Here is a 19,712-nt window from a genome sequence, read left to right on the forward strand (position 1 = left end):
CCAATTCAGGATCTTTTTGTTGCATTTCTATTACAGAAGCTGGGCTAAGCATGTCAGCCTTTGAAAGAAAATATCCAGAACCTTCAGCAGTCCAATTCTCTTTAGTAAGACTCGAGGAAGAATTTACTTGAATGCCCTGACCTTTCCTTCGTAAAAGGTTAAAAGGGAGCATGCTCCACCTATATCACTGCTACAATTTTAATATTCAATTCCCCGTTCCTTTCCTGACACACCCTTAAGCAGTCTACTGGTGCAATAGGTCTCCCATTTAATTTCCAACAATCACCTTTAGTATAGCTAGTTTAATTACAATTATACCAATTTTATATCGGTTTTTGCTTGCTCTTTTTCACCTTCCTTATTTTAACAGCACCTCAGTGTTATTGGTAACTTCTGTCTGCATCAACCTGCTTCTAATGACACCCTACTCCTCTTTGGAGGTCATGAAAGTCAAGTTGACAATGACCTTAGCAATTAACTTCCTGTGTGGCTTACTAAATTTATGTGACTTCTCAATGCTGCTTTGAACTGACTTGAAAATGACTCACTGAACTTAAAATTAAATTTAGACCTTCACAGAACTGCAAACTAAAATCTACCTTTCCTCAACTTTAGAACCCAAATTCTTAAACAGCAATGTACTATGAACATCTACGTAGAAAGAAAACAATTCATTTTTAAGTATAGGGTATTTCCAGTTGCATACTATCACTTTTTTTTAAAAGAAATCTTCAATTTTACTAAATTTATTCTTGGGATATGGGCTTTGCAGGTTGGACCAGCATTTGTTGTCCATGCCTGATTGCCTTTTAGAAGGTGGTGGTGAGCTGCCTTTTCAAAACGCTGCAGTACATGTACTGTAGTTAGACCCACAAAGCCAACAGGGAGGGAGTGCCTGGATTTCGACCCAGTGACAGTGGACGAATGGCATTATATTGTCAAGTCATAATAGGTTATTAGCTTGGAGGAGAGCTTTCAGGGGTTGGTGATCCCATATATTTGTTCTAGATGTTAGCAGTTGTGGATGTGGAAGGTACTGTTTAAGGATCGTTGGCGAATTTCTGCAGTGCACCTTGGAAATGGTACACAAAGCTGCTACTGGGAGTTGGTGGTGGAGGGAGTGAATGTTTGTGGATGCAGTGCCAATCAAGCAGGCTGCATTTTTCTGGTTGGTGTCAACCCTTCTTGAGCATTGTCAGGGCTGCACTCATTCTGGCAATTGGACAGTATCACATCAGATTCTAGACTTATGCCTTGTAGATGACCGACATGCTTTAAGGAATTAGGAGATGAACTACTGGCTGCAAGTTCCTAGTCCCTGTACTGTTGTAGTCACTGCATTTGTTTGGCTAACCCAGTTCAGTTCCAGTCAATGGTAACCCCTTTAATGGGAGAGTTTCCATGTTGGTAGTGCCATTGAATGTCAGATTATTGGTAGCCAAGAGAATGAGGAGGTGAATGACTAAAGTTTGATGAAAACCAGAAAATTCTTAGACAAATGAGTCAGCTTTCCAGCTAAACAATTTAAAGGCAAGGGAAGGAATTCATGTCCAGTTCTATGGCTGACCAGTCATTCACACGGTCATTATTCTTAATTGCACATTGAACAACCAGCAGCACCTCCAGAATACTGCAGCCAAGTTAACATGAAAGTTGACTTGCCTCAGAAAACTGGAGATTACTACCTCTGAAAGCAGAGTCAATATGCTACCCACTGCTTCAATTACCCTGGTCCACACAACAACAGGGGTCACCAGATGAACGTGGTATCTATCCCTCCCCAAAGTGTCATGAGGGTTATTTCTGGAATTTTAAAGACCAGACTATCATATGGCATCTTGTGCTCGCATACACCAAACCCTGATGTTTTCAAAGAAAACACTGCAAGAAGGCTTTTGACTGATTGTTTACAAAGCACTTTCACTGATCCATGCACTGGTCTGAAATTCCACAGTCCAACTGGAACACACTCCGTTCGCTACAAACTGACGACAATGCCACCTCTTGATGTCACACCTTCTGGTTAACTGAAAACACGACCAAATGCAAACTGGCTATTGGTATGAGTGGTGAAGTCCCAGGTTTCAACGTTCCACAGAAAATCTGGGCAATTCTCAACCACTTGAGGGTGGTTCAAGGAAGAGGAGGCCTATTGCTCTACGAATAGAAGACGCAGAACAGCTAAAATTGCGGCTGGCACCATGCAAGTCAGACCATCACCCACATAATGAATGCCTGGTCCGAGAGATCCCTTCATTGTAGCATCACACTGCATCTACTGAAGCTTTTAAATGGATTGATACTAAATAACACCAATAGACTTCAATAGAAGTGAGCACCGGGTGGGGAATACACCAGGTGGTCAATACATAAGGTCTATTTTACACGCTGCCCAAGGATAATTCATACAACACACATCATCAAGGACCAAGCAAAATAAATGCTTCACCTGAAAACTGGCTGTCAAAACATTGGTGTTACACTAGCAGTGTCTTTTACCTCTGAAATATTCCACACGATCACATGCCTTCTTCTTTGGCTTCACAGGGGAATATTTATTTTTCTTATTCTTGAACAAGGCCAGTCGCACAACTGGATCTGGGGCATGAACAGGAGAAAATCATCAGAGTCTGAACTTCAGCATGACTAAGTGATTCATATAGCAGGGTATTAAAAATGTGCTGAAGTTGACAGGGCTACAAATTAATTACAAGAGCAATTTTAAAAAGGGCCCTGACTTTGAACATAAGTTTCAGCATATAATTTAAACCACTTCTTACTTTAAATCATAATACTGTTTTCTTTTCCCATCCAGTTTCTTGCAAAGCTGGCAATTACTCCCACCACTCCTTTCCTTAATTTACAGGGCACATTTGTTCAACATTCATCCTCATATTTTTGTTTTATCTGTCTCTCAAGAGCCATGTTAACACTTTCAATAGCATAATGTAACTCAGCATTTGAAATTTAATTGTAAAAGTGGATATTCTGAACAGGAGTGACCCAGGCAGGTAAACCAAGGTGTATGGTAACGTCTGGTTAATCACATTGTTAAGCTTGTTAATGTCTTTAATTAAGATTAAGTAGTAACAGATGCCTATCAATTGTCTGAGCACTAGTGAGAATGTATCTGTAGCTTGAGGAAAGAGCTGCAAGACTGAGTAGTTAGTAAACTTTATCCACAAAGAAAACTGTCTTATTTTTCTGTCTCACCGACTGGCTTGGATCCATTTGACATTAGTAGCAGAGCATAGTTGCCTCAAGGTGAAGATTGGAACTATGGATTGAATTTATCAAGATTTGGCAAAGTATCAGTTTCAAGGAGTTTTTTAAAGGATTTCTCTTCATGAGTTTGAGAGTTTCCCTTCACAATTTAATGAAGCTTCCCTCGTTAACTGTACATCATCTTCTTGTGCTCACTAGAGGCAGAAGTGCTTGCCATATTTAATGCACAGCTGTGCACCAGACCAAATGCTGCCAAATAGGAATAGCCCTTCACAGTTTCATTTCAATTTAAGGTGTCGGTATGCTCCAAAGTGCAGTATCAAGGTAATGAACTATATTATAGATGAGTTGGACATGTGCCATGTGTTGACACTGTGCTAGGCTGATGTCAGCCTTCATGGATGGAATGTATGGGTGATGTATGCCCATTGTGTCCTGAGACATTAAGGAATGCTGGCCAAGATTGGGAAAGTACCAGTGAGCTCTACCTGCCCAGTAACCACTTTGACCTTTGTGTCAGGAATTGGCACCATCCAGTTTCTCCTGCTGTTGGGGAAAATAGCAACTTGTATCTAAATGGGGTGATGTTAGGTAATAATGAGATGTTAATGCATGCCAGTCCTTGCTGCTCACTAGCAGGATCCATCTAGCTGTTAAAACCTTGGGTGGAAAAATCCAACTTTTTTTATCTCATCATCAAAAATCTCTTTTTTCCATTCTCACCGTATTTTCCCAAACATCTAGCTAATGCTCAGGTTCAGGTCATTCGTGGCCTGGGAAAATTCAGTCCTAGAGTGCCTCGCAGATAGAAGATTGTAATTTGAGTTACATTTGAAAAGAATAGCTGGAATCCAATGTCAAGTGTCAGGATGCAATTTTCCACCAATGTTCTGAACCTTATGAACAATGCAAAAATGAAGTGGATATATGAACAAAGGGTATGGCCTTGACACCATTGCTTCCTGATTAAAGCAGAGTCAGATATAAAGCATTTTCAAACGTAGAGCCTAAAGACACTGAGGAAATTTGGATAAACTATTAAAATTTATGGGCAAAAACTTATGTTAATAAAATCATCTATTAAATACATATGAGGCACTGTCAGACTTAGATAAATTAGAAATCAGGATGGATATTCTATAATGGAATTTAACAGCCTATTTCCAAAAAACAAAAACCTCTTCAATGGTAGTCTATAGGTTATAGGACTGTGATATTATGTCAAACACGCATAGACCCAGCTTCTGCGGAATTTGAGCAATGCATGAAAAACTGAATAAGTAAGGGGTTTAAGATTGGTGGTCAAGCTTCAGAGGGCTTGAAATATGAAAGATTAAATTTCAAGCAGAACAAGTCAAAAGTGAATTTGGATCAACAATCTTATTTGAGCAGGTCAACCACATTCCAATAAATAGGGCCAAGTCCTCACAATAAAAGGAGCCTGCATGCAAGGTAGTGACTGACCAGTTAAGAAGTTTGACTGCACAACCAATTCAACTGAACAATCAGACTCAGTCTTGGTTGTCACCAATGAAATGGAGTATCATGTTAAAATATGCTATGGTTGAGCAGGTTTTGAGAACAGATACAACATTAAAGAAATTAAATTCCGATAAAGGTGTACGCAGGTTTTTAACTGGGAGGTAATCCAAAATATTTACAAACATACAAATTAAGAGCAGAATTATTTCAGTCAGCCCTTCAAACCTGTTCTATCATTCAATAGGAGAAAGTGAGGTCTGCAGATGCTGGAGATCAAAGTTGAAACTTTATTGCTGGAACAGCACAGCAGGTCAGGCAGCATCCAGGGAACAGGAGATTCGACGTTTCGGGCACAGGCCCTTCTTCAGGAATGAGCAGAGAGTGTTCAGCAGGAGAAGATAAAAGGTAGGGAGGAGGGACTTGGAGGAGGGGCGTTGGACATTTCCAACGCCCCTCCTCCAAGTCCCTCCTCCCTACCTTTTATCTTCTCCTGCTGAACACTCTCTGCTCATTCCTGAAGAAGGGCCTGTGCCCGAAACGTCGAATCTCCTGTTCCCTGGATGCTGCCTGACCTGCTGTGCTGTTCCAGCAATAAAGTTTCAACTATCATTCAATAGGTCATGGTTGATCCGTTTGTGTTCCTTTGTTGATTCACTAACAAAGATCTATCCACCCCTGTCTGAAAACTATTCAAAGAATACCCATTGTCTGCTGTCTGAAGTAGAAGGTTCCAAAGTCACACAATCATATCACACAACCAAAGTCACACAATCTTTTATCATATCCTAAAAAGTTGACCTGCTGCTTTGTATCCCACTGGCCATTATACTTCTTGGCATTTTACACTTCCCTTTCCCCCACTACTTTTTAGTTTAAACTCTTGTTGACCACCCTCTTTACCCTTTTTGCTAGAACATTAGTCCCAGCTCAATTCAGATGGAGACCATCCCAATGTACAGATCCCTCCTGTTCCAATACTGATGCCAGTGCTCCATGAAAAGGAACCCCTCTTTCCTGCACCACTCTTTTAGCCACATGTTTACTTTCTGTATTATCATGGCCCTATGCCAATTTGCATGTGGGTTGGGTTGTAATCCGAAGATTATAACCTGTTCTCTAATTTAGCTCCTATTTTCTGATAATCTCTAAACAGGTCCTCTTTCCTAGTATTGCTTCTGATTTTGTCTTGACATAGGCCACAACAACTGAATCCTTCCCCTCCCTCTCCAATATCTTTTCAAACTGGTCAGAGATGTCCCTCACCCTCGCACCAGGCAAGTAATATACCATGCGAGACTCTGAATCCTGCAGACAAAGGATGCTATCAATTCTCGTAATTTCAGAAACTCCTTTAGCTACCACTTTCACCATCCTTTCAGAAAGAGTTCCAAAGACACTGCAACTATCATTCCCCATTTATCTCATCAAAACCATTCAGGATCTCAAATGCTTCAATCAAAATGCTCCTCATCTTTCTAAATTCCAGTAGAAATGAGCACAGCCTGTCCTCAGAAGATAAAATGTTCATTCCAATTGCCAATCTCATAAGCCTCCTTTGAACAGCCTCCATAAGTCAGAAGATCAAAACTGTGCATAGAATATGATATATAATCTGATCAATATGCTGCATAACTGAAGCATAAGATCAGTTTTTTAATGTTAAATTTCTATCCTAATAAAAGCTAACATCCTATTAGCCTTCCTGATTATATGCTGTATCTGCATGCTAAGTGCTTGTGACTAACGCACTAGAAAACCTAGATCTCTCTGCACCTCAGAATTCTGCAGTCATTTTCCATTTAAGTAATTATTTGTTTTTAATTCATATGTTTAAGTTAGTCATTATTAGTGATGCTTCACATGGCAATCTTCCAAAAGGATATTCTCGAATGACAGGGTTTATCACATTTGGTGAAAGATTAACAAATGTTTTCCATTGGCAAGGGAATCCAAAAAAATATGGGTAGTGAAAACCACCTTAGCTGCTGAAATAATGGCAAGACTGAAAGCAACAGATATGGGAGTGTCCTTACATAATATCCCAAGGAAATCAAAGAAAAATGTATAATGGTTCTCTTTGGGACAATGCTCATTCAACAAAGAGTGTTGTAAAGAAACGGGTGAGAATTGATCTCCATAGTGTGGAAGGAAATCTTGGTAAGAAAAGAGATTTCTAAAATAAAATGATTAGATGTCCTTGAAGAAATATATCTTGTATTATGATGAGAACATGGAATATAAAGATTAATAACTTTTTTTGTTAATTGCTTCATAATTATTTCCTACATGTGGAAAAATTACATACTTTTAAAGAACGAGGGATCTGGTAATGACTGATTGCATTACAATGTACAACATAGAAGAAAAACAGCTACAATAAGCTTTAGAAAAATTGTTATCAGAAGTTTGAATTTAAAGAAGTGAATTTATTAATGTCTGATTAGTTACATCGTTATGTTTGTCTTTGTTGAAATGTAACATGGATTTGAACACATGGATGGCTCAAAGATCATGAACCTTTGCTTACATATTATACACAGCACGAGGCTGGCATTTTGGCCTAGCTGTATACCAGTTCGTGCAGAGGCAGATCCCTCAATTCCTTAAGCCTACTCCACTATTCAATAAGATCACGGCTGATCTGCCCCTACTGTCCTTTCAGAAAAATCTCCAAAAACACTCATCCTCAGATGGCCTAATGCCCTTCTTACATGGGTGATGGCTTATTTTAAAGTGAACTCTAAAATAGAGAGGTAATGCATCAGTTAAACAGGGCATTGGTGAGGCCACATCTGGAGTTGTGTACAGTTCTAGTTACCGTACTTATAGAAGGATGTTAAGTCCACCCTTTCTTTCTATGAGCTCTTCTGTCACCACATACACCCTTTTTCTAGACAAGGATTTTTTTGAATGATCCAATTGCCCTTCCTCAATGTAATCACCTACTGGTGGAGGCATGGCACATCTACTGGAGCTCTCTTGCTCAACAGTGTGGAGGAAAGATTGAGCCCTTATGGGGACTGCAAGACCTTGTGGGATAAGCCCAGCACAGAGCAAATACAGGCCATGGATAAAGAAGGACTGTAATTTGAACTTTTAACTTTATTTCTTTATCTACTACTTTGTACTGATAAGAACTCTAATGTTGAATTTTTCTTTTTGAATTTTACTCCTTTGTACCAATGATTTTCCACCTAGGTACCTTGTACCAAAGATGGTGCCATGAATGATAACATTATAAACTTTTCCCGTGCTCCTGTATCCCTATCCTTGAGAAATGTGTCAATAAAACAAAATCATAATTCTAAGTGTATCAAGGATTGCAGATATGGCCTACACTGTAACAGGTGTAGCCAATTGGAATACAGGTTACTCACCTACTCCAGCGTGAGTAATAACATCTCTGCACAGGTAGATTTGAAAAATAGGTTGTAAAATAATTTATGTTATTCATTAATGGAATGCTGGGCTGAGCCAGCATTTATCACTCATCCCTAGTTGCCTTTGAGTAGGTGGTGTTAAGCTACCTTTTTGAACTGTTCCAATCCATTTGTTGTAGTTAGACACATAAATCCACTTGGGGAGGGAGTTCCAGGAGTTTGACCCAGCAACACTGAAGTAAGTGTGATGTGTTTCCAAGTCAGGATAGTGAATGCCTCCGAGAGGAATTTGCAGGTGTGATGTTTCCATGTATTTGCTGCCCCTATCCTTCTGGGTGTGAGTTTGGAAGATGCATGCAGTGAAACCTTCTGATTATGGTGCACGGAAGATGCATAGAATATTACTGCTATTAATGGATGGATTTTTATCATAAAAAATAACTAGCAACAAAATGTTCAAGATTTTAAACGCATTTTCCTGATTGAAGCATGACAATTGAACTAAGAAGCATTGATGTACTGTTTTGACGTTTGCAATTCCCATTTTGAAGGTTTAGTTTTGTTCATTTTTGTTTTATATTCTCAGCCTTCTTACTCAGAAAGCAGAATGGCGCCAATACAATGACAGATCTATGGATACTGTCAATGGGCAGACTGCCAAAAGGCATAGTTGAGTGACTAGGAAAGAAATTCTTTGCCAGCTACTTTTTCCTCCCTTTCCTGAATATTCTGAGACTGATGAAAGTCAGCCTCATGGGGCACATCAAGAAAGTATGAGATGCAATGTGGAAACTCTGCTGGGCCATCTTGGAAAGTATCCATCAATTTAATATCTGGTCTTATGCAAGCTATTTTTGAGTATTGCTGATTAAAAAAAAGACATTTTATTGAAGCTTTTCATCTTGCACTTATCAGGACAATTTGCAAGAAACACTAATGTGAAAGGAAAGCAACATCTACGCTATTTGAGAGCACCGGATGAAAAGTGGGCTCCAATTGGTAGGGAAATTGCAATGGGTGATGCATAAATTAATAATGACAGACTGATAACTGCTAAGTTTTGCTTAATTTTTTAATTAAGGCAAGTTAATTCTGCTGATTAATCCATTGCCCTGAGAAATGAACCAGAGAATGGCTGCCATCTATTTTGAATTGAAACAGGCATAGAATATGTATATGTTTCTTCTGTGTACAAAGAAGAGGACCTTGTGTACTAAAAATGTAGCTTGTAATATATACAAATGCAGCATGCTGAGAGCCTGGATATCCAGCTTAAATTGGCCTTGGAAGACTGGGTATTACCAGTGCAGTTTCACAATTGTAACTTGCACCCTTGTTGTAAAATTTGGGAGCAGAGAAACAATAAAATGTCACATATGGATCAAAATTGGAAGTCCAGATTGAAAAAAATTAGATGAAAGTAGAACATTTCATTCCTCTATCACTAGGTATGAGCACAAGAAGTCTAAAAGATTTTCTAGCCTTTAAAGCACTTTTGAATTGCAGTAGCTATTGTAAAGCAGGAAACAAAGCAGCTAATTTGCTTATTGCAAGCTGTCACAGTGATCATAACTAACTTTTTAGAAGTTCTGCTGATTGTGGGATAAATATAGATTAGGAAACCATGAATAACTCCCTTTTCTACTTTGAAACAGTGACATGGAACTCCTTATCACAAGGATAATTCAAGATGGAGCTTAAACATGACTGAAGAACATTTCACATGACTTATTAAATGACAGACTTAGAAGGTACCATTGCAAATTCCAAACTGTGGAAAAGTGTCTTTCTGGATGAGAACAAGTTCAGGCAGGTGGGGGAAGATGTTAATCCATGGGCTTCCTTTCAAGAATGAAGTGGACAGCTCAGAGAAAAAAAAGAAGTGCACAGGAAATATCTTCAATGAAACAGAGATGATTAGGGTTGAACAAACTGAAACCATCACTGAAGTATAAGGAATTAGGTAGATAGGGTAGAGAGTGGGGATGGGCAGTAAAATGGGAGATCAGAGAATGGGACAAGAGCAGGCTGAAACAATCAATCAAGCAAGTCATAGAGTCATAGAGATGTACAGCATGGAAACAGACCCTTCGGCCCAACCTGTCCATGCCGACCAGATATCCCAACCCAATCTAGTCCCACCTGCCAGCACCCGGCAGATATCCCTTCAAACCCTTCCTATTCATATACCCATCCAAATGCCTCTTAAATGTTGCAGCTGTACCAGCCTCGACCACACCCTCTGGCAGCTCATTCCATACACATACCACCCTCTGCGTGAAAAAGTTGCCCCTTCGGTCTCTTTTATATCTTTCCCCTCTCACTCTAAACCTATGCCCTCTAGTTCTGGACTCCCCAACTCCAGGGAAAATACTTTGTCTATTTATCCTATCCATGCCCCTCATAGTTTTGTAAACCTCTATAAGGTCACCCCTCAGCCTCCGACGCTCCAGGGAAAACAGCCCCAGCCTGTTCAACCTCTCCCTGTAGCTCAGATCCTCCAACCTTGGCAACATCCTTGTAAATCTTTTCTGAACCCTTTCAAGTTTCACAACATCTTTCTGATAGGAAGTCTCTGAAGATTCTGAAGACGAGTCATACCAGACTTGAAGCATTAACTCTATTTCTTTATCCACTGTTGCTGTCTGACCTGCTGAATTTCTCCAGTGTTCACCATTTGATTCCAGCATCAGTATTTTGCTTTTTTATTACTTTTAGTCTTGTTTCTACATATTTTACGGAGGTATAATAAATTGATCTTGCAGAGTTGGAAAAACAATGAGATTGGAGGAAATAAGCTGTAAAATATTAGATCAGTAACAAATTGGTAATTAATAGTTTAGTGTTTTACAGTAGAAAGTATGAAAATGAGTCAGATAGCTGTCTTCAGCTTATTTAATGATTGTTTTGCCATTCAAAAGCAATTGCCCACTTCATCAATGGATTTAGTTATAGTAATACCCCTGTTGGCATTGAGAGAATGATGAAGCTCAAGCCCAAAGAAAGAAAAGAGCATGGAATTCTCAATAATAATCAAGACCGGGTACTACAAGGAAAGGGTCCAATATTATTAAAAATGCTGGTGACACAACATGGAGGAAGGGTGCTTCTTGAGTGAAAAACACAATTTGAAACAAAGGCATCACTAAATCATAGATTATGTTGATCTTGAAATTCCTTGACATTGGACATAGGGAGATGAAAGTAACATCCTTATTAAGAACAGATCATTTAGGGTCAGAAAGGAGAAGATCAGAAAAGATAGTAAATACCCAACTGGCAAGAATAATTGAACAAAAGGTCGGCTTAGAATAGAGTGAAAGGGAAAAGCTAGTGGGAATTGGTTGCTATTGTAGAATTGCTTCAGCTTTCCAATCCTTGCTGACCAAAAGGAAAACAAAACCTTTTGATCAAGTGGCAGATGAGACACCAACTGTCTCATAAAATGTACAGCATCAATGTCGCACCAAATATTGTGCATTTGAATAATAATTCTGAATTAACATGCAAGTAAGATAACAACCTATGGTTATGATAAAACTAATTACACACAAAAGATATGCTCACAGCATATCAAAACAATAAACACATATACATTTGATTTAAGAATAATACACTGTGGCGGATGAAATGGTTAACACTTATCTTGAAATAATATATGAATGGAACCCAATTCTTTGCCCTTCAGAAAGTCCTACTGGATGACTGCCAATTTGCAGGGGGGAAAGTAAACATACCCAGCAATTTTTTAGCCTCTGCTTTCTTGGATTTCATTTTCTGAGCTCGTTTCAACATTAGCTGTGCAGTATGAGCATTCTTAAAGCCCCTATTAGTAACAAGAACGAAAAGATAAAAGCTAAAGTTAATGCAATTTCCTAGAGACGGTTTACAATAAGTTATACATAAATAAGAACAAGTGAAAATATTAAATAAATTTACCTTAAAGGCTATCAACAAACAGTATCGTTTATAATTATTTTTGAAGTATTTTTACAGAACTTTATAGAACACCTTTTTATATCAATCTCTTCCAATTCAAAAGTATACTTCCTCGCGATGTATATGTACAATAAATCTTGTTTCCAGGTATTATCCAAAATCAAAGTCACATTGAAAAGCTATTTTGAAATGCTGAAAACTTTAAAAAATGTGGAAAATTACTTCACTTTAGTTTGAAAGGACGTACTGAATTAAATTGGGAGTTTTGGCAAAGTTGATTCTTTTTAATAGTTGTGACAGGAAGTACGAAGCAAGATGCTTTATTTCTTTTAGAGTGATTCAGTTTGTGAAAAACTAGCTTTGTAAATTAATAAGGTGTGCTTACCATTCCAGAGAGATCTGTTCTTCTTTCTGTGACTTGAAGCCTTGCTTACTGCAAGATGTAACCTCAGAGAACCCTGAAATAGTTCTACGGTGTGACCAAATAAAAGCAAAATTATTTCTATTTTTGACACTGTTAAAAGGAGCATTACTCTTCAACAGATCCAGCACATTAAAATAATAGGTAGTCTTTTAACTAGAAACAGAGAGTTTGGCAGGAAGTGGAGTGCAGCTGAGAGGAACAAAGCTCAAATTATTTCTTAATATTTTTTAGATGTCTTCAATCATAGGTGTTATCTTATATTCATAGCCAAACCAGAATCAAGATTAAAGGTTAATGTTACCAGTCTCAAGACAGATCTTAAAGCTGACCTTTTATGCTTCTTACTGGATGGGAATGAAGTTGACTAATACGAAAAGATGCATGTTTATTGCCAGCGGCACCTGAAGTTTGCTCAACAAGATAGCTTTACTCTACTTATAGAATTATGGTAATGACAGAAGCAGCCTACTAAATAGATTGTTCCTTGCTCCTGCTATCTCTACATTTAGAATTGTTGGGCCAGTCTTCGAGAAACAGCTAATTAAATGTGACCTGATGCAGTGAAGCAGCAGCTATGACTTTGAGGCACTAGCCTAAGTTAAAATCAGCTGGTGAGTGTTGAAGCTGCCAAAGAGACACCCCAATACAAAACTCAATGAATTAAATTTATGAAGAGGTGTGATCAAATATTAATTTCAAATAACATTGGCAGGACCCATCTGTGTTTGGTTCAGACAAATGTGCTTCTGATAAAAGGGTAGTATTTATTATGGGGAATACTGAAATGACACAGAAGCTAAATAATTATTTGATTTGTTTTTACTGAGGAAGATACAAGAAATCTCCCAGAATCAAAGATCATAGTGACCAGGGAGAATGAGTTGTTGAAGAAGATTACTAATAGTAAGAAGGTTGTACTCAAGAAATTAATGAGGCTGAATGTTGATGTGCCCCTGGAACCTCATTGTCCACATCCCAGAGTGCTGAAGGAACTAGTTATAGAATAAAAATCAAAAGAACTGCAGATGCTGTAAACGAAAAACAAAAACAGAAATTGCTGGAAAAGCTTAGCAGGTCTGGCAGCATCTGTGGAGAGAAATCAGAATTAACATTTCAGGTCAAGGGATCTCTCCTCAGAATCCATTCTGATGAAGGGTTGTTTGAGCCAAAATGTTAACTCTGATTTCTCCCCACAGATATTGCCAGATCTGCTGAGCTTTTCCAGCAATTTTTGTTTAAATTGGTTACAGAGATAGACAATACATTGGTAATCACCTTCCAAACTTTCAGAGATTCTGGAATGATTCCTGTAGATTAGAAGTTTGAAAATGTTAGCTCACAAGGAAGGGGAAAGAGGAAAAAAAATCTACAGAGCAGTTAAACCTTACATCACTAGTAAGGAAAATGCTAGATTCATCATAAATGATGTGATAAATGGACAATTTGGAGAAAAAATGATCTTAATAGGCATAGTCAGAATGGATTTGTGAATGTAAAATAGTGTTTGATAAACCTGTCAGAATTACTTGAGGGTGATACCAACAAAAATAATAAAGGGAAGCTGAAGGATGTGGTAGATTTGGATTTTTAGAAGACTTTTGATAATATTTTTCATAAGTGGTTGGTTACAGCACATAGAATCATGCACATTGCAGAAAGAGACCATTTGGCCCATTGAGTCTGCACTGACCCTCCAAAGATCATCCCAGCCAGATCCAGCCTCCTGACCTATCGCTATAACCCCACATTTACCATAGCCAATCTCCCTAATCTGCAAATTCTTGGACACTGAAGGGTAAATTAGCATGGCCAATCCACCTAACCTGCACATCATTAGGCTGGGAGGAAACTGCAGCATCTGGTGAAAACCCAAACAGACATACAGACAATGTGCAAACTCCTCACAAACAGTCACCCAAGGTTGGAATTGAACCTGCGTCCTTGGTGCTGTGAGGCACCATCGCTAACCACTGCCTCCATGCTGCCCATGCCATGTGGTAATATACTAGCATGGATTAAGAATTGTCTTACAGACAAAAACAGCGTAAGAATAAATATGGGTCATTCTCATACTGGTATGTTATGAAGAAGATGTAGTACTTTCTTAGTAAGATTTGGACACGATTAGTAAGTGGGCAAGAATATGACATATGGAATATTATGTGGAAAAATGGCATTCACTTTGGTAGGAAGAACAGATCTGCATTTCTTAAATGGTAAGAGGTTGGAAAGTGAAGATGGCTAAAAGGATTCTATAAGCCCTTGTCAGTAAGTCACTGAGAAATAAGGTGAAGGTATAATAAGCAATTAGTAAGGCTAATGGAATGTTATCCTTTATTGCAAGAGGATTTGAGGACAGGAGTAGTGAAGGCTTGTTTCAATTGCATGGAAACTTAGGTAGACTGCGCCTGGAGTACTGGGTACAGATTTGGCCTCCTTATCTCAGGAAAGATATTATTGCATAGAGGGAGTGCAACAAAGGTTCAGCAGACTTGTTCGGGGAAGGTAGCACTGTCCAATGAAGACAGATTGGGGATACCTGGCTGATATTCTCCAAGTTTCAAAGAATGAGAGGTGTTCTCATTGAATACTTAAAAGGATAGACAGATTAGATGCAGGTAAGATGTTTCCCTTGGTTCGGGGTCTAGAACCAGGGAATACAAATTAAAAATAAGGGTGATGTCATTTAGGACTAAGATAAAGAGTTTTTTCTTCATTCAGAAGGTGGTAAATCTTTGGAATACTCTAGATCAGAAGGTTGTGGAAGTTAGTCTTCAAGGTTTTTTTTTGATTATCAACGACCTGAAGGCTAGTGTGGATGGGGTGGGTCAAAGGCACTCAGTTGTTCAATCAGCCATGATCATACTAAATGGAGTAGCAGGCTCAATGGGCTGAGTGACCATTCCTGCTCCTATATTATTTATATCGTCTGCAGTAAGGACCACATAAGCATCTGGCTAAATTACAATATTGTTATGACCACTGCAAGAATGAGACGAGGAATGAAATTGGTCCACCCTCTAACCTAAGTCATAATGTAAAGCTTGCCAGTAGCAGGTTTCCTCAACCCTAATCAGTAAATGGTACAGTGTGGGGGAGGTTGGGTTTGCTATTATAAATGAGGGGGATAATTTGTGTGTGATTTAACACAGCATTCCAACTCCATTAGACAGTAAAAGAAAGTATAAAATTTACTTTGCAATTCCATGGAAATGATTGCAGCATACATGGCACATGCTTTCCAACAAAAATAGAAATGTAGCTTCCTACGAATTCAATTTGTGTGCTGAAATGTTGCCATTGCTGAAGCAGGTGGGTGCTTCAAGTGCTCAGAATGGATTTGACCTTTCTCTCTATTAACAGGGCAGTAGGGCTTCCAAATCCATTTTGAGGCCATTACCTTCCTGTTAACACCAGATTAAGGCTAGTGATAATCAACCCCATCTGTTTAGTTACAATTTCTCTATTTTTCTTCCCTCTGTATGGTTTCATATTCTTCCTTTTCAAATACATACATAATTCCGTATCAAATTAGGCTTTGTCTTTGCTTCTCCAGTCAAACCAGTTGGAATTTTCTGCTGTTGTTGGTGGCAAACCTGGGGTAGAAAGGTCACGCTAACCCCTCCACTCACTAGTCTTCCCATGGCCCCTTATACTGTACACACTAAGCTATGGCACTTCCAGCTATGAAGTGGCATGGATAGAGCATGAGGAATGAGGTTGATAACTTTTTTAAAATTGTAGTTGGGTTGAAGTACCACAGCACCATGGTGAGCCTTTTAAATAATACACTAAATAATTCAAGTTTCAATTATGCAAATTGTTCAATTATTAGCTATATATTTTTGAAACTTCATGATCAGCGAGTTTTGAGAAGATTTGTAACTCAGGTTGAGGTTCTGAATATAGGTTTGCTCGCTGAGCTGGAAGGTTCGTTTTCATGATCAAATTCAAAATTCCACAAACATGAATGAGGAAATATGCTCAGAAAATAAAGAGAAAACATGTATAATCTGCAGTCATGAAGAACTAAAACCTTTAAATTAATGTTGTGTATCAGTTCTTCTACCAAAAATAGCAACAATGTGGTTAACTAGTACTTGTCCACCATATAGATATACAATGTATGAACATGATCATACAAGTTATTATCTGATGATTCTACCACCATGTTCAAGGAAAGAATTTATTGTCTCTTGTTTTGGAAGTTTGAAACATCTTTAACACATAGAGGTTGATTTTTAATTGCTCGTTGGCGCTGGGAATGGCTAAGGATGTGATTCGACAATCATGTTCTGAGAAGGTGGAACTGCATCCCACTGCCTCCACAATAAGTGGCAATTTTCAAAGAGAGGGAATGGGGAATCCATCCACTCCAATTAACAGACCATTAAGCACCTTGTGGAGTGTGCTAATGGTTCATAAAGATCGAGAAAGTGAGGTTTAATATATAAACTGCCAGACCTGACCAGTTTGGTAAACACTGAGTGCCCAGATACCGGGCTAAAAGCAGGCAGAAGTGAAAAGTTTTTTTTTAAAGTTGAAACATTTTGGGATCTGGGATGCCTTGAAACAGTTCGAGTGCATTATCTTTCGTTTTACTACTGGGTCACTTTTCTATTGATCGAGGCTGCCAGTTCTCCAAGGTGATATCTCCAGCATGGCAGTCATCTTATTTTGTTATTCATGCTCGATGGCAGCTACAGCACCCTGATAACACTCAGCACAACCAATAGGCCACCAAGCTCACCTCAAGCCCAATTAGGATATCTAAATAGGAAGATCATGGGTACAGGAGCTGCATAGCTGTAGGGTGGGGTCAGAATGCAGAAATTATCCAGACAATGGGTCCCTAACCCTGAATTAAAAATCAGCCCATAGGGTCCAATCTTATCTCATTCAAGACACCTTTACTCAGAAAGTTACAATCTGATCCTCATTGTAGCCTTGCAAAAAAAAGTTTCATTATTGTTAAATATTTCATCAGTTTCTACCTGGGAGTTTGCACAACACTGGTAGTTGCTGGTGAAAGGGACGGTGATCCAAACTTTTCAACACTATTGATGTCATCATCCTGCCATGCTCGCTGCCGTTGCCTTGGCAAACCAAATAAATCAGTGGCTTTATGAGGAGTCTGGGAAATATTTACAACACAGCTTAATTTTGAAGAAATAATTACAATATACTACATTTTAAGGCATGCTTAAACAAATCATTATACAGACATTCTATTTGGGAAACTATTTTAACGGATTGATAAATAGAGGACAATGCCAAGTGCTGCTTTTAATCTTGTCATGTTGCTGCAGAATTGATTTTTTCATACTTGGGTCACCACTGTGATATTTCTTATTCTTATGTTTCCACATTCATTCCTAATTGTTCACAACATCACAAGATAATCATGGAGAAGCAAGACCATCAGGATTGCCTTATCCCAACCTCTCTCAATTTCATTTCAATTAATGTTCTAAATTTACCTGTAATGTACTATTAGTTATTTTATATATTTATTGAGGACCATTTTAAAAGCAAAAAAAAACCCTGCGATTCAGAGAAAAACAGAGTTCTGGATAAGCTATTTCCAACAATTTTTCATTGTCTTTACAAACTTGAAACATGTTCAAGACATTGAAAGCGCTTCTTCTTCAAAATAAAACATTTTTTAAGAAAAAGGTCCTTCTCTATGGAATAATGGATAATTGCCATATATCTGGATGGGAGGATTTTGACCACTGGCATAGTGTTCTTGATTCTTAACTAATTGCCATTTTGGAATTCTTTTTTAATGCACAAGTTCCAAGAGGGAGAATACTGTAATGGAGATAGTTAGTCACAGCAAAGCTGGGAAAGAAGAAAATAGCCAATGATAAACATAACATTATACCAACAAAAAATTGCAAGCGTGCAAGAGAGTTTAAATGCCTTCCAAGATGACCATTGGTGAAAACTACCAGAGTAACTTCACAAGAGAAAATCTAGTTAGAAAAGGATTGTAACAAAAATCCAACTGCAAAGCAAAAATACTAAAAGAAAAGCAAAATACTCAGCACTCCTGTGTGTGCAAAATTCTCTTAGCAATGTCAAAATGTGAGCTGGTAAATATTGACTGGCTTTCAAGTATTCTGAGCATGTTGCTAGGGCAATACTTTGTATTCTACATGCCACCCTTACATCACCACTTTGAGTGGAATTTCAAGACCATAACAGGGTTGTTTAATCCAACTTGATCGTATTGCTTTACCAACAACTGAATGTGTTCTTACTACTGAAATACTCCTTGCCCAAAGTTAAAAATTTCCAGTTTAAAATATCAAATTTGTGAAGCCATTCTAAATATATAGAAAGTACTCAAGCTTCCTTTCATATGGATCAATTCAACTAACCTTTTTCCTCTCCATATAACTGATATATAAATTGAAATGCAAAAGATAAGCAGAGAGACAAATCAAATTGCTATTAATTAAGATATTAAAGTTTTGGTTTATTGCAGTTCTTCAAATTGTTATCTAAGTCTGTCTGAAACGTTGCTTCTGTCTTTTTTTACAATTACAGTATATTTTCATTCATTGTTTTCTAATTTTGTGCCAAATTTACAGCTGTTGTACATCACTTAATTACCACTGCAGCATAAAGGACTGAAAAACAAAATAAAAGAACACATTTTTTAAGTAATTGGGGAAAAACATCAGTGACAAATTTCATCTGTTGCAGTGATGGTGTCTAGATATTCTGAAGTAATTAATTTTTACAACTTTTTATTTCTTGATTCATTATCCTAACATTCCAGCGAAGTTCTTTCAAAATAGAAATGGAACTAATTGGTTTCTATAATGCAGCACATTACCTTTAGTTGCTGATAATGGTTTTCAGTTGAGAAAGCTTGGGGAGAACTTGCAGGCTCTGAGGTTATCCAGTCTTTGTTCAAAGTGGTCTGAGTGAAGAAGCAGGTTTTCAGATAGGATTGAATAATTGGAGTGAAATAACAAATGAAATTATCTTACCTAAACTATAAGAATCACTGGTAGTAAAGCAGGATTATTCACATGGACTTCATATTCATTGTATGCCAAAGTCATTTTTTCAGGACGCCAGTTTTAACCTGACAGAGGCACTTTTATTAATATACTGAATGTCTTTATTATAAAATGTATTTGGCACCAGTAGGATTATGCATCCTTCAAAGTGTTTTGGACTTCACTTATTTTGCCAAAAACAACAATGCTGTCTTCAGGTTCTTTTTTAGGAATTTCATCATGTTC

General features: G+C 38.0%; 1 protein-coding gene across 4 annotated transcripts in view; it reads right to left on the reverse strand.

Moving 5' to 3' along the window:
- The window catches only part of lrriq1 (leucine-rich repeats and IQ motif containing 1), a 183,316-nt gene that overhangs the window by 48,720 nt on the left and 114,884 nt on the right, over positions 1 to 19,712 (reverse strand). For all 4 annotated transcript variants that reach the window (XM_087997145.1, XM_087997146.1, XM_043709694.2 and 1 more), the window contains exons 19-23: positions 19,298 to 19,384; positions 17,445 to 17,584; positions 12,412 to 12,495; positions 11,825 to 11,913; positions 2,500 to 2,598 (exon numbers count right to left, since the gene is read on the reverse strand). In XM_087997145.1, the coding sequence (XP_087853271.1) occupies positions 2,500 to 2,598; positions 11,825 to 11,913; positions 12,412 to 12,495; positions 17,445 to 17,584; positions 19,298 to 19,384 (499 nt within the window). The remainder of the gene's footprint in view (positions 1 to 2,499; positions 2,599 to 11,824; positions 11,914 to 12,411; positions 12,496 to 17,444; positions 17,585 to 19,297; positions 19,385 to 19,712) is intronic.

This window comes from Chiloscyllium plagiosum, unplaced genomic scaffold, assembly GCF_037043375.1.
Source record: "Chiloscyllium plagiosum isolate Xiang-an unplaced genomic scaffold, Cpla_swu_hap1 HiC_scaffold_19, whole genome shotgun sequence".
Taxonomy (NCBI): domain Eukaryota; kingdom Metazoa; phylum Chordata; class Chondrichthyes; order Orectolobiformes; family Hemiscylliidae; genus Chiloscyllium; species Chiloscyllium plagiosum.